Source organism: Pan troglodytes, chromosome 7 (genome assembly GCF_028858775.2).
Source record: "Pan troglodytes isolate AG18354 chromosome 7, NHGRI_mPanTro3-v2.0_pri, whole genome shotgun sequence".
NCBI classification, from domain to species: domain Eukaryota; kingdom Metazoa; phylum Chordata; class Mammalia; order Primates; family Hominidae; genus Pan; species Pan troglodytes.
In genome coordinates this window covers 51,460,395-51,473,477 of record NC_072405.2, presented here as the reverse complement: position 1 = coordinate 51,473,477, position 13,083 = coordinate 51,460,395, and the positions used below count along the sequence as shown (strand labels likewise).

Here is a 13,083-nt window from a genome sequence, read left to right as displayed (position 1 = left end):
TGTGACCCAGTGTATATAAAAGTTATATATTACACTATACTATAGTCTATTAAGTGTGCAATACCATTATGCACAAAAAGACAGTTTACATACCTTAATTTAAACATGTATTGCTAATAAAAAGTTAATGATTATTTGAGCCTTCAGCAAGTCCTAATCTTTTTGCTGGTGGAGGATCTGGCCTCCATGTTGATGGCTGCTGAGTGGTCAGGGTGGTGGCTGCCGTAGGTTGAGGTGGCTGTGGCAATTTCCGAAATCAAGACAATACAGTTTGCCACAGACTTTTCCTTTCACAAGATTTCTCTGCAGCACGTGATGCTGTTTGATAGCATTTTACCCACAGTTAGACCTTCTTTCAAAATTAGAGTCAATCGTCTCAAACTCTGCCTCTGCTCTACCAACTACATTTATGTGATATTCTAAATCCTTTGTTGTCATCTCAGCAATGTTCACAACGTGGTTACCAGGAGTAGATTCCATCTTGAGAAACCACTTCCTTTGCTCATCTATAAGAAGCAACTCCTTGTCTGATCAAGTATTGTCATGAGATTGCAGCAATTCAGTCACATCTTCAGGCTTCACTTCTAATTCTAGTTTTATTTCCACCACATCTGCAGTTATTTCCTCCACTGAAGCCTTAAACCCCCGAGTCATCCATGAGGGCTGGAATCAACTTCCTCCAAACTCCTGTTAATGTTGATAATTTTACTTCCTCTCATGAATCACAAATTTCTTAATGGCATCTACAATGGTGAATCCTTTCCAGAAGGTTTTCAATGGACTTTGCCCAGATTCATTGGAGAAATCACTGTCTATGTATGGCAGCTATACAGCTTTATAAAAACCTATTTTTTAAATAGTAAGACTTGAAAATCAATATTACTCCTTGATCCATGGGCTGCAGAATGGATATTGTGTTACAGGCATGAAAACAACATTCATCTGCTTGTACATCTCCATTGGAGCTCTTGGGTGACTTGCTGCATTGTCAGTGACCAACAATATTTTGAAAAAAATATTCTTTTCTGAACAGTAGGTCTCGACAGTGGGCTTAAAATAGTCAGTAAGCCACGCTGTAAACAGATGTGCTGTCATCCAGGCTTTGCTGTTCCATTTATTGAGCACAGACAGAGGAGATTTAGCATAATTCTTAAGGACCCTAGGATTTCCAGAATGGTAAATGAGCATTGGCTTCAACTTAAAGTCACCAGTTGCGTTAGCTCCTAACAAGAGAGTCAGCCTGTCCTGTGAAGCTTTGAATTCTCCTTCCTGGCTATTAAAAGTCTTAGATGGCATCTTCTTCCAATAGAAGGCTGTTTCATCTGCATGGAAACTGTATTGTTAGTGTAGCCACTTTCATCAATTATCTTAGCTGGATCTTCTGGATAACTTGCTGCAGCTTCTCCATCAGCACTTGCCGCTTCACCTTGCACTTTTATGTTATGGAAATGGCTTCCTTCCTTAAACCTTCTGAACCAACCTCTGCTAGTTTCCAACTTTTCTTCTGCAGATTCCTCACTTCTCTTAGTCTCTACAGAACTGAAAAGAGCTAGGGCCTTGCTCTGGATTAGGTTTTGGCTTAAGGGAATAGTTTGATCTTCTATCCAGACCATTCAAACTTTCTCCATATCAGCAGTAAGGCTGTTTCATTTTCTTCTTTTTCTTTTTTTTTCTTTTTGAGACAGAGTCTAGCTCCTTTGCCTAGGCTGGAGTACAGTGGAGCAATCTCAGCTCACTGCAACTTCTGACTCCCGGGTTCAAGCAATTCTCCTGCCTCAGGCTCCAGAGTAGCTGGGATTACAGGCATGCAACACCATGCCCAGCTAATTTTGTATTTTTAGTAGAGATGGGGTTTTGCCATGTTGGCCAGGCTGGTCTCGAACTCCTAGCTTCAAGCAATAATCTGGCCTCAGGCTCCCAAAGTGCTGGGATTACAGGTGTGAGCCACTAAGCCCAGCCTGTTTCACTTTCTTATCATTTGTGTCTTCCCTGGAGTAGCACATTTAATTTTCTTCAAGAACTTTCACAACTTGGCTAACTGTTGGGCACAAGAGGCCTAGCTTTCAGCCTATCATGGCTCTCGACATGCCTTTCTCACTAAGTTTAATCATTTCTAGCTTTTGATTTAAAGTGAGAGACATGCAACTCTTTCTTTTACTCACTTAGAAGCCATTGTAGGATAATTAATTAGCCTAATTTCAATATTGTTGTATCTGAAAGGATAGAGAAGCCCAAAGAGAGGGAGAGAAATGGGGGAACAGTCAGTGGGTGGAACAGTCAGAATACACTCAATACTGATTAAGTTCACCATCTTATACAGGCAGGGTTGATGGCATCCCAAAACAATTACAGTAGGAACATCAAAGATCATTGATCACAGATCACCATAACAGATATAATAGTATGAAAAAGTTTGAAATATTATAACGATTACCAAAATGTAATGCAAAGACAAGAAGTGAGCACATGCTGTTTGAAAAATGGTGCCAACAGAATTACTCAATGCAAGCCTGGGCAACACAGTGAGAACTTCATCTCTACTAAAAAAAAAAAAAAAAAAAAAATTATCATGGTGGCACATGCCTCTAGTCCCAGCTACTTGGGAGGCTGAGATGGGAGGACTGCTTGTGCCTGGGAGGTCAATAAGGTCAATAAGCGTTGAGTATGTTCTGACTGTTCCTCCATCTCCCTCCCTCTCTTTGGGCCTCTCTATTCATTCAGATACAACAATATTGAAATTAGGCCAATTATAATTGCCCTACAATGGCTTCTAAGCGTTTGAGTAAAAGAAAGAGTTGCATGTCTCTCACTTTATTTTTTATTTTTTGAGATGGAGTCTCACTCTGTCACCCAGGCTGGAGTGCAGTGGCGCGATCTCGGCTCACTGCAAACCTCCACTTCCTGGGTTCCAGCAATTCTCCTGCCTCAGCCTCCCGAGTACCTGGGATTACAGGCGTGCGCCGCCATGCCCAGCTAATTTTTCTATTTTTAGTAGAGATGGGGGTTTCACCATGTTGGCCAGGCTGGTCTCGAACTCCTGAGTTCAAGCGATCCACCTGCCTAGGCCCCCCAAAGTGCTGGGATTACAGGTGTGAGCCATGGTGTCCGGCTGCACGTCTCTCGCTTTAAATCAAAAGGCTGCAGTGTGGGAGGTCAAGGCTGCAGTGAGCTGTGATGGCACCACTGCTCTCCAACTTGGGAGACAGAATGAGACCACGTCTCAAAAAAAAAAAAGAATTGCTGGATGCAGGGTTGCCACGAACCTTCAATTTGTAAAACATGCAATATCTGTGAAGTGCAATAAAGCAAAGCACAATAACACAGGGTTTGCCTGAATAATGGACCTCCATCATCCAGCTTCAACAAGTGTCTACACATGGCCAATCTTACTTCATATGTCCTCTCACCCACTGTCCCTCATTCCTGCCTCGGATTGTTTTATAGAAAATCCTAGACATCATATCATTTCATGCAAAAACAATTTAGTATGTATCTCTAATGGATATGGACTGTTTTTATTTCTAAACATAACCACAATACCCTTATCACATTTTTAAATGTTAGCAGTAATTCCTTAATATCGTCACATAGCCAGTTCAGTTTCCCTGTTTCATAACATGTTTTTATAGTTCAGTGGTTCAATTCAGTATCCAAATATGATCCATATGCCCAAGGCATACATTTGCAATTTCTCTTTTTCCCTCACAACTCAACTCTGATTTCTAGTTTATTCAACATGGATAACATCACCATCACATGTAAAATGTTAAAATAGACACATCTAAAGAAGGGTGGCCAGGCATGGTGGCTCACGCCTGTAATCCCAGCACTTTGAGAGGCAGAGGCAGGTGGATCACGAGGTCAGGAGTTCAAGACCAGCTTGGCCAAGATGCTGAAACCTCATCTCTACTAAAAATTAGCTGGGCATGGTGTCACGTGCCTGTAATCCCAGCTATTTGGGAGGCTGAGGCAGAGAATTTCTTAAAACCCAGAGGCAGAGGTTGCAGCAAGCAGAGATCGCACCACTACACTCCAGCCTGCGTGGCAGAGTGAGACTCCATCTCAAAAAATTAAAAAAAAAAAAAAGGGTGAAAAGGAGAAGTTAAGATTTTTAAAAATAAAACAAAAATACTTAATTTTCTTGTTCATGCCTGTTGCCTAAGTGAAAAAGAGAGGGGCTCTTTATTCTCTCGACTTTTTCTGGTTGTTTTTTGGCTCACAGTCATCTGAACCTCCCTGGGTATGTTGGAAAGCGAGGGGGCGAGGAATAAGGGACTCCTGCTTTGTCAAGAAGAGCATTCTGCCCGCAGGCTGGAAGGGCAGCATCATGTGCAAAGAGTAGTTTCAGTTCCACATGGGGCAAGGTGGAATCTCTTCCCTTTGAAAATGCTTGATCTCAGCTATCAATTACTTTTTTTTTTATTGAGAGTCCCCGGCTGGAATGCAGTGGCACAATCTCAGATCAGTGCAACCTCCAACCTCCCTCCCACCTCACTGCAACCTCAAGCAATTTTCGTGCCTCAGCCTCCTGAGTAGCTGGGACTACAGGCACCCACCATCACACTTAGCTACTTTTTGTATTTTTAGTAGAGATGGGATTTCATCATATTAGCCAGGCTGGTCTCAAACTTCTGACCTCAAGTGACCCATCTGCCTTGGCCTCTCAAAGTGCTGGTATTAGAGGCGTGAGCCACCGTACCCGGCCTAGCTACCAATTACTTTAAAAAGTCATGTAATATGACCAGGTGTGGTGACTCATGCCTATAATCCCTGCACTCTGGGAGTCAGAGACAGATGGAACACTTGAGTCGAGGAGTTCAAGACCAGCCTGGGCAACATATCAAGACCCCATCTCCACTAAAAATACAAAAATAAAATAAAAAAAAACCATTAGCCAGGCATGGTGATGCACGCCTGTAGTCCCAACTACTTAGGAGGCAAAGGTGGGAGAATCACCTGAGCCCAGGAAGTCAAGGCTGCAGTGAGCCATAATGGCACCACTGCACTCCAGCCTGGATGACAAGAGTGAGACTCTGTCTCAAAAAAAAAAAAAAATCCATAATAGATCCATTCACGTGAAAAGCATCCTGATATACTGAAATAGCATTTGCATTTTATCAAAAGGTTGATGAGATAATACCTTAACTCAAAGAAATGAAACTCCACTGCTAGAATCTTCCTCTATCCCTAAAAAACAGGTTACACACCGGCTTCTGGGCAACGTGTGGTTCTTTTACCCTATACACAGTTGGGGTCCTCACACATGGAATTATACTATTTCTAAGATGTACAAAGCTAGAGTATCACAGTGCAGAAATTCCCCAAAGCTTCAGGGTTTCCCACGCTAGCCGACTTAAAGGTTAGGTTTTCATTCTTTCAGTTTGGATATTGCTTACCAATAAAACCTTGTGGTTCTTCTTGAGACCCTAACAAGATAAGCATGAGAAAATTCACTCTTATTCTTTTTAAAACATGAAAAAAACTTTCCTTTGAAAGTTAATTAAAACTGGACCTATTTTACTTTCTTGTTCTAGTCTACTAATTCACTCTTACCAGAATCGCTATTCACCACACAGAGCAGGACCAGTCCCTTCTCCACATTGGCTAACAAACTTAACCAAGGGACAGGGAGTCCGTGCGAGGTCCAGAAGAACAGCCACCAGGCATACATCTGTGCCACCAGATGCCTGGGCTGGCAGAGGTTGGGCAGCTGGACTAGAAGGTGCCTCAGGGCTCAGGGCCAGAGAGGGGGAAGGGAGTTCAGTGCAGCGACCTCCTCCTAAAATTGTCATGAGCCACTTCTGCTCGTTAAAAAGTCGGATGCTTTAGGAAATAATGATTTCTCAAGCATTTTATTCCTCTTCAGCCATGTGGGAGGAAGGAAGGCAAAAATCCACAAGCACCTTTAATATCACTTCCCTAAAGTCAGAGACCACGTCTTAGTCTACATGAGTCCCTGAAGCCTAGCACTGGATGGACATGGGGGACACAGAAATGTTCATATCATCGAAGAATATGGCCACTTGAGGGTGACAGCTGCCCCTTCTGAATGTGTTATTTCTATACTCTGCCTTTCCAGTGGCGTCCTCCCCAAATATCTTACCTCAACAAGAGCCTCAGAAAGGATATCACAATGATGACAGCAAGACCAATAAGGAATGCAATGCTCACAGCTAGAAAAAGAGAAGAAAACACATTAGCCCCCAAAAATGTCATCATGAACATCAAAGACATCACATCATTACATTTAATCTATAAATGAAAACCAGTGAGGGGAAGCCTATATTCTCATGCTGAATTTCCTATGCTCACCCTGAAGGGAGTGATAATTGTCATTATAAAAAATATCAAACATAAACAAAAGCACAGAGAATGGTACCATCACCCTATATATAACCCATCTCCCAGATCCTAGAATTATCAAGATATTGTCCCTGTTGCTTCATCTATAACTACCCACCCACCCCCATGTCCTGCTTTTTCTGGCTAAACTATTTCTTTAGGAATCCAAGACATCATGTTATTTCATCCCTACATACTTCAGGATGTGTCTCTAAAGCCCTTGTAAAGACAGCCTGACACTGTGTGCCTCCTGACACAAGGCACTGAGAAGGACCCAGCCTCGCTTTTGCTGTATACCAGTAAAAAATGCAAAACCTCTACCTATTCATGAGAAAACACCAAACATCAAGCAAATCCAAATCAAGGACAGTTGACAAAATAACCAGACATTACCCTTCAAACCATCAAGGTCATGAAAGACAAAGAAAGACTGAGGAACTGTCCTAGACTGGAGGAGACAAAGGAGATCTGAAAGCTAAATGCAGTGTGGGATCCTACCTCAAATCCAGCACCGGAGAAGGGTATTAAAAGGGACATTTAGAGAAATTTAAATAACCCCAATCCATACTGTATCAATATTATGTTCAATGTTAAGAACAATGTTAAGTTGCTGGTTTCAGTAATAGTATGTGGGATAATTACACTGTGATTTTACAGTTTAGGGTTTAGGGGAAGCTAGGTGAAGGATATTTGAGAACTCTTTTTGCAACACTTCTACAAATCTAAAACTATTTCAAAACTAAAAGTATCTTTGAAATGGGCCTTTTGTTATATAAACACAATGTCATATGAAATTAACAATAACTTCCTGGCCAACACTGAAAGTGTACCTGTTGCAGTTGCCCCATGACTGGTGGATGTGTTCAGCTGGTAAAAATTCCCCTTCACCTCGTGGTTTCATCCACTCATATAGTATATGCCTGAATCACAATCACTTACTCCATTAAGGGTTGTGACATATCCTGCCCTTTTGCTGTATTTATTACCTGGAATTCTTCTCCACAGAATTTTCCCTCAACAGGGACTATCTTTGGTTACCCTGAATTACAGTTAAAACGGGCAAAATAAATGCTTAAATCTCTCCTTTCAACTGACAATTTTAAATCACACAGTTAACATCAGGTGCCCTGATTACCTATAAAGACAAAGCATTGTTTTTGTTTTCTTTGGGAAGGCAGGCCTTGCTCATTTTAGTTTCATATGACCTCATGGTTTTTATACATTCATTATTTTTCTTCCACTACATATATTATTCTTCTTAATGCTTAAATTGTCCTACATTGGCCTTTTCATATCGGCTCCTGCGTTCTTTTGATATAACCTCATAGGCTTTAATAGCTTCCCTGTGAACAGTACTTGTTCACACCACAGGGATTTGTTACTGCCTTTCAAAAGGCAGCACATACATTGTTACCTAATAGGGAGTTCTGAATGGCAGATTTTCTTCAGTGGGGTTATTAGATAATGAATGATCCCTCCTTAACCTAAGAGGATCTCTGGACTGGCAGCAGAAGATATGCAGGAAATACTATACCCTCACTCCTAAAACAAGGAGAGATATTTGACAGTCAATTACCCTATTTCTAGTTTCTTTCCACTGCATTAACTTTTTTGGCTTATTAATGCTTCATAATTAAACTAAAAACTATGAGAATGTATTGATATATCATATAATTTTTTTTGAGACAAGGTCTGGCTCTATCACCCAGGTTGCAGTGCAGTGGTACAATCTTGGCTCATTGCAACTTCTGCCTCCCAGGTTCAAGCCATCCTCCCACCTCAGCCTCCCAAGTAGCTGGGACTACAGGCATGCATCACCAGGCCCAGCTAATTTTTGTATTTTTTGTAGAGATGGGGTTTTACCACATCACCCAGGCTCGTCTCAAACTTGTGAGCTCGGGTGATCTGCCTGCCTTGGCCTCCCAAAGTGCTGGGATTACAAGCATGAGCCACCATGCCAGGCCAATAAATAATTTTTTAATGTCACATAATTGTATTATTATATACAGATAATACAATAAACATATTTTAAATACATCATAACTAAGTAGAAATAACCTATAATTTATGTGGATTTTTTGGGGGGAGTGGTGCTCATCAATGACCTAAGATTTAGGTTTTCAATTACAGAAAGCGTCATGGACTGCTTTGCTTTACAAACAGTACTCAAAAACTGAAACCTCTGAAAATGCAAATGTGAAAATCAGCAGAGAACATATACGTACGAAGGTTACTATCAACTGGATCCTCGTTCACAGCCAGGTCACAGGCAATTTCACTAACTCCATTATGGATGTTCTTTACCAAGAGAGAATAGTTTCCAAATTCTCCAAATCTGTATTCCAACCTACAAACATTAGGTAAAATTAAGACAAGTGGTTAGATTAGAAAATAAGAAGTTGGATTTTGCTAATATCATGGAGGCAGAATAATACATGTTCCTGGGTACAGACCAGAAAAGATAAAGAAAAATACTGTAAAGAGAAAAAAAGCTAAAACCAAAATAGAAAAAGAGAAAATGCAGACTTCACTTAGATCACAACAAAGCAGGCACAAACCTACAAACTTCTTTCTCTTCCAAGGTGTCGTTCAGCTGCAGGATAGATCCGTGCTGGGTGCTGACAGAGGCAGCTGCAGCACTAGGCTTCCCTGCTTTTGGACTCTGAGGAACGTTTACCAGAACCTGAAACAAGCACTGTAAATAAAAGCACAACAGGTCAACCGCCAGAGGTTTTTCAACATCTGTTGATTGCTGGAGGACATAAATATCCAACTGGAGATCCTGACATGACTTTTCCTTCATACTTATAAAAAAACCTCTACATTTCAATAATTTAAATTTACCTATTATTTTGTACTAAAACAATGACTGGGCTGGGCGCAGTGGCTCATACCTGTAATCCCAGCACTTTGGGAGGCCAAGGCAGGCGGATCAGGAGGTCAGGAAATCAAGACCATCCTGGCCAACATGGTGAAACCCTGTCTCTACTAAAAAATACAAAAATTAGCTGGACGTGGTGGTACATGCCTGTAATCCCAGCTACTTGGGAGGCTGAGGCAGGAGAATCGCTTGAACCAGGGAGTAGGAGGTTGCAGTGAGCTGAGATCACGCCACTGCACTCCAGCCTGGCAAGAGAGCAAGACTCTGTCTCAAAACAAAAAACAAAACAAAAAAAAAATCACTGTGTCACTATGGAATTGTACAATCTTCATAGGTAAACTTCACAAATCAATAAGTAGAACATACATTAAGTCTTGCATTCTGTTGTTTTATTTAATATTAACAAGTAAGTTTCCATGATTTTATCTAATGTGCATATTTGTAACTTAATATATGTATTCTAGTCCATCAAATACTTTGAGTATTTAGGCTGGTTTCAAAGCTTTTTTAATCTATTTATTGTTTTTGCTATATAAATTATGTGTTTTAAAAGACCTACACATGAGGTTCTTATTACTTTTTTGTTTTGTTTTATTTTTGTTTTGAGACGGGGTCTCACTCTGTCACCCAGGTTGGAGTGCAGTGGCATGATCTCAGCTCACTGCAACCTTCACCTCCCAGGCTCAAGCAATTCTCCCACCTCAGCCTCCCAAGTAGCTGGGACCACAGGCACGCATCACTATGCCCAGCTAGTTTTTTGTACTTTTTGGTAGAGATGGGGTTTTGCTATGTTGCCCAGGCTTGTCTTGAACTCCTGAACTCAGGTGATGCACCTGCCTCAGCCTCTCAAAGTGCTGGGATTACAGGCATAAGCCACCATGCCTGGCCAAGGTTCTTATTCTTTTCAATTCTTTCTCTAAAGCAGATTTCTAAGGGTAAGATTACTGGATTAAAAAAATAGTCATTTTAATAGCTCCCGTTACAAATGACCAAATATTAGTTAAATAAATCAAATTAAAGCAATATATTTATTTCTCACCAGCTTTACTAGGATTTTAAAATCATTTTTTGTTCAGTTACTAGATATTTATATCACAGCATTAAGATTATATTTTAAAATGATCACAAATTAAATAATTCAATAATTTTGTTATTTTGTTTCCTATGGTGTGAAACACTGTTTACATACCAAGTTCCCTTGACATAATCTTAGAAATATGTCCTCATATACTATAATATTAAACTTTTAACCCTCTCAAATATTTCTCCATTCTAGTGCTTTCTGTTTCATCCTGCTATATTATGTTTTCAATTATAAGTTTTAAATTTTTAATATAGCCATACTAATCTGGCTTGTTGTTTCTTCTATTGCTTCATTAATTCAAAAATGTATTCTGCTGACATAGAATAGTTGAAAGGATTAAAAAAAACAGGCCCAACTGTATGCTGCCTACAAGAGACTCCCTTCAATTTTAAGAACACACAGACTCAAAGAAAAGGGATGGAAAAAGGTATTCTATGAAAATGGAAACAAAAAAGGGCAAGAGTAGCTGTACTAATACAAAAGACATAGACTTTAAGCCAAAAACTGTAAAAAGAGAAAAAGAAGGCCATTATATAAAAGGCCATATAAAATGATTAATACAGCAGGAAGATGTAACAGTTATAAATATATATGCACCCAACATTGTAACAACTAAATATATAAAGGAATTATTAATAGACCTAAAGGGAGCAAACAAGTCTAAACAAAGTTTAAAAATCAAAATCATATCAATTATCTTTTCTGACCACAATGGAATAAAACTAAAAATCAGTAACAGGAGGAACTTTGGAAACTGTACCAATCCATGAAAATTAAACAACATATTCCTGAATAACCAATGAGTCAATGAAAAAATTTTAAAAATTAGCTGGGCATGGTGGTGGGCACCTATAATCCCAGTTACGTGGGAGGCTGAGGCAGGAAAATCACTTGAACCCAGGGGGTAGAGGTTGCAGTGAGCCGAGATGACACCACTTCTCTCCAGCCTGGGCGAAAGAGTGAGACTCTGTCTCAGAAAAGAAAAAATTTAAAAGAAATTTAAAATTTTCTTGAGAAAATGTAAAAAGAAATTTAAAACTAAAAATGTTGTTTCCATATGAAAATGGAAGCACAACATTCCAAAACCTATGGAATACAGCAAAACCAGTTCTAAGAGAGAAGTTTATGGCAATAAATGCCTACATCAAAAAAGTAGGTGACTGGGCACAGTGGCTCATGCCTGTAATCCCAGCACTTTGGGAGGCCATTGTGGGCAGATCACCTGAGGTCAGGAATTCGAGACCAGCCTGGCCAACATGGTGAAACCCCATATCTACTAAAAATACAAAATTAGCCGGGCATGGTAGTGGGTGTCTATAATCCCAGCTACTCAGGAGGCTGAGATGGGAGAATCACTTGAACCCGGAAGACAGAGGCTGCAGTAAGCAGAGATGTGCCATTGCACTCCAGCCTGGGCAAAAAGAGCACAACTCCATCTCAAAAAAAGAAAAAAAAAAGGACACACATTGAGGAAAGGACAGTCTCTTCAATAAATGGTGCTGGGAAACTGGATATTTACATGAAGAATGAAACTAGACCCCTATCTCTCATATCTTTCACAAACCAACTCAAAATGGATTAACAGCTTAAATGTAAGACCTGAAACTATGAAACTACTAGAAGTAAGCATCGGGGAAACATTGCATGACACTGGTGCATAGGTAACAGAAGCAAATCTAGACAAATGGGATTATACTAAAGTGAAAAAGCCTATGCACAGTGAAAGAAGCAATCCACAGAGTGAAGAAACAAGCTATAGAATGTGAGAAAATATTCACACACTACCATCTGACAGAATATATAAGGAACTCAAACACCTCAATAGCAAAAAAAAAGGCTCATTTTTTAAATAGGCAATAAATCAAAATAGGTATTTCTCAAAAGACATATACAACTATTATGTATCAGGGGAAAAAAAGAAGATATAAAAATCCCAACAGGTATATGAAAAAATGCACATCACTAATAATCAGGGAAATGTAAATCAAAACCACAATAAGATATCACCTCAACTCAGTTATTTAGATTGGCTACTATCAAAAAGACAAAAAATAATGCATGCTGGCAAGGATGTGGAGAAGGGGGCACTCTTACACACTGTTGTTGGGAATATAAATTAGTACAGCCATTGTGGGAAACAATATGAAGGTTCCTAAAAATTAAAATAGAACTACCACATGATCCAACAATCCCACTACTGGGTATAGATCCAAAAGAAAGAAAATCAGTTTGTCAAATTTACAGGAAAAAAAACAAACAACCCCATCAACAAGTGGGCGAAGGATATGAACAGACACTTCTCAGAAGAAGACATTTATGCAGCCCACAAACACATGAAAAAATGCTCATCATCACTGGCCATCAGAGAAATGCAAATCAAAACCACAATGAGATACCATCTTACACCAGTTAGAATGGCGATCATTAAAAAGTCAGGAAACAACAGGTGCTGGAGAGGATGTGGAGAAATAGGAACACTTTTACACTGTTGGGGGGACTGTAAACTAGTTCAATCACTGTGGAAGTCGGTGTGGCGATTCCTCAGGGATCTAGAACTAGAAATACCATTTGACCCAGCCATCCCTTTACTGGATTACCCAAAGGAATATAAATCATGCTGCTATAAAGACACATGCACACATATGTTTATTGCGGCACTATTCACAATAGCAAAGACTTGGAACCAACCCAAATGTCCAACAATGATAGACTGGATTAAGAAAATGTGGCACATATACACCATGGAATACTAGGCAGCCATAAAAAAGGATGAGTT

The 13,083-nt window shown here is 39.9% G+C and overlaps 1 protein-coding gene across 3 annotated transcripts in view; it reads right to left on the bottom strand.

The window, feature by feature from the left end:
* Nucleotides 1-13,083, bottom strand: part of HGSNAT (heparan-alpha-glucosaminide N-acetyltransferase) — a 58,718-nt gene that overhangs the window by 31,552 nt on the left and 14,083 nt on the right. For all 3 annotated transcript variants that reach the window (XM_009455291.5, XM_063816327.1, XM_519741.9), the window contains exons 3-5: nucleotides 8,901-9,037; nucleotides 8,568-8,689; nucleotides 6,104-6,173 (exon numbers count right to left, since the gene is read on the bottom strand). In XM_009455291.5, coding sequence (XP_009453566.3) covers nucleotides 6,104-6,173; nucleotides 8,568-8,689; nucleotides 8,901-9,037 — 329 coding nt within the window. The remainder of the gene's footprint in view (nucleotides 1-6,103; nucleotides 6,174-8,567; nucleotides 8,690-8,900; nucleotides 9,038-13,083) is intronic.